Source organism: Salmo salar, unplaced genomic scaffold, assembly GCF_965601325.2.
Source record: "Salmo salar unplaced genomic scaffold, fSalSal1 ptg000566l, whole genome shotgun sequence".
Classification (NCBI taxonomy): domain Eukaryota; kingdom Metazoa; phylum Chordata; class Actinopteri; order Salmoniformes; family Salmonidae; genus Salmo; species Salmo salar.
Window position 1 is genome coordinate 1,146,396 of NW_027675420.1, and position 2,562 is coordinate 1,148,957.

General features: G+C 38.5%; 1 protein-coding gene across 1 annotated transcript; it reads right to left on the reverse strand.

The window, feature by feature from the left end:
* Window positions 1-376: 376 nt before the first annotated feature.
* On the reverse strand, window positions 377-2,287 carry LOC145876285 (uncharacterized). Its single transcript, XM_082972074.1, has 4 exons — window positions 2,116-2,287; window positions 1,443-1,559; window positions 1,061-1,145; window positions 377-933 (listed from the first exon to the last, which is right to left on the reverse strand). Exons 1-4 carry the CDS (start codon window positions 2,196-2,198, stop codon window positions 646-648), a joined length of 573 nt encoding a protein of 190 aa, XP_082828200.1. The 5' UTR covers window positions 2,199-2,287; the 3' UTR covers window positions 377-645.
* Between the last annotated feature and the right edge of the window lie 275 nt (window positions 2,288-2,562).

Genomic DNA, 2,562 nt, shown 5'->3' on the forward strand with positions numbered 1-2,562 from the left:
ACTTCTGCACAGAGACTGTTTTTCCAATGCCAGCGACTCCCTTTGTCAGCACAGTTCTGATACGTTTGTCTTGTCCAGTTAAGGGTTTGAAGATGTCGTTACATTTGATTGCAGTCTCTGGTCTTGCTTGTTTCCTGGTTGTTGTCTCAATCTGTCTCAGCTCATGTTCATTATTGACCTGTCCTGTTCCTCCCTCTGTGATGTAGAGCTCTGTGTAGATCTTATTGAGAAGTGTTGGGTTTCCTTGTTTAGCGATCCCCTCAAATACACATTGAAACTTCTTCTTTAGATTAGATTTGAGTTCACGTTGGCAAATCACAGCAGGATCATCTGAATCTAGAAATAACACAGAGGATATTAATATTACATCTGTTTTAATGTCTACAGTATTGTAGGACTGTTATAACATTTTAAATTATAATCATTTATTCTCTTAACTGACTGTATAAATGTTTTCATAATGCATTCCAGACTGGTGTGACTGATTATATTATTATTGGTATTATTGATGGTATTATTAATGTTGTCTCTCTCTCTCTAAATTAATCAACACAACACATCCCTGCTGCTACTTGACGAGGTCACTAGGTGTTGTGTTAAGGTTGCTTCAATATCATTGAGTTACACAGCTACTTTAGCTGTACTTTAGCCACAGCTTTTAAATGTTATAAAACAGCATTCAACATGAGGCAGACAGATCTTACATTTCTCCAGTGTGTCAGCGAGCTCCTTCTGGTTCATTTTCCTCAGGACGTGCAGTGTGATCTTCAGAGCCCCCTCTCTGGCACTGCTCTCCTGCTTCTCATCTTCAGCATCCACCACTTCCTCATCCTGCTTCTGACTCTCAAAGCCTTCTGGGAGTTCTGGACTAAGAATCCTCTTGAACATCTTCAGCTCGTTCTTCACAAATGTCATCATTTTCTCTTCAAGCAACTAAAATAAATCAAGTAAATAAGTTAAGCAAGAGAAGAAATGCTTTCTCATTAACACATTAATGAATGATTGAAAGAAACTTTACTTGAGGTAAACAAAAACAAATGTACATAACAGGACCACATACACTGAATATAGAGTCCAGGTCTGTTTGATGACTCTGGGAAGACTGACCACTGAGAATCTCTGACTCGGATCTCTCCTGTTGGTTTCTGTGGACAAAACATGAGATTACACACACACACACACACACACACACACACACACACACACACACACACACACACACACACACACACACACACACACACACACACACACACACACACACACACACACACACACACACACACACACACACACACACAGTTTTAGGACTATGAAAATGGACTAAAGGGTTAGCCTATGGATTATGAAAACAACCAAAAGAAATGTGAAAATGGGAGAGGAGAAATGACTAGAGACAGTGTTGTTTAACTCACTGACCATGACCCATGAGTTCTTCTTACCTTTGTTCAGTAGAAAAGTCTCCCTCTCTAAAGTTTATAGGTTCAAAAATAGACCAGTCACTCTTCATGGACACACAGCTGGGAACAGGGGAGGCTGGTCTCTCCTGCTTGATTGGACTTCAACACAACAGAGACAAACATTACATCTCTCATCTACTCTGATCTCAGATGGGAAACATAAGAAGAGTTCCAAAACGCAACATATCACTTTACAGAAATGAGCTTTTATTGTTTAAAGAAATTATGTATTAATTATTACATCTCTCACAGACAAGGATTTGTTTAAAATCTATCACTTGATGGTTTCATTTCAGAGAGACAAAAATCATGTTTTTTTTATGCAAAATGCTATATATCTCCCTCACTCTCAAATGTGACCGACCGGCTCAATTTGGTAATTAACTAAATAACTACATATATAGTGATTTTGGTTTATGTCAGTTTAATTGTTTGTTATGGTATAAGTTGTTATTTTATGATTGTAAGTGATACAATTAACTAGTAATTCTCAGTAATTACTACCCCTGCAGTACCTCCACAGACCCCGGATTGAGAACCCCTGATTTAGCAGATGCTCTTATCCAGAGAGATTTACAGTAAGTGCATTCACCTTAAGATAGCTATTTATTTAGGAAATAAACTTAATCAATTATTAATAAAATTGACATCTTACCTCTTAGCTTTGGTGTCATGTCCCCCAGAGAGACTCATTTTAGAGGCAGGGCCCCCCTCCTCTCTCTCCCCAGAGAGACTCATTTTAGAGCACTGACCCCTGTAAACAGAGATCCAGCATGTTGGTTGTGGTTAACACAGTGACAACTAAACAGAGATCCAGCATGTTGGTTGTGGTTAACACAGTGACAACTAAACAGAGATCCAGCATGTTGGTTGTGGTCAACACAGTAACAACTAAACAGAGATCCAGCATGTTGGTTGTGTTTAACACAGTGACAACTAAACATTTTACATTTACATTTTAGTCATTTAGCAGACGCTCTTATCCAGAGCGACTTACAGTAGAGTGCATACATTTTATTACATTTTAAATACTGAGATCCAACATGTTGGTTAACACAGTGACAACTAAACAGAGATCCAGCATGTTGGTTGTGGTTAACAC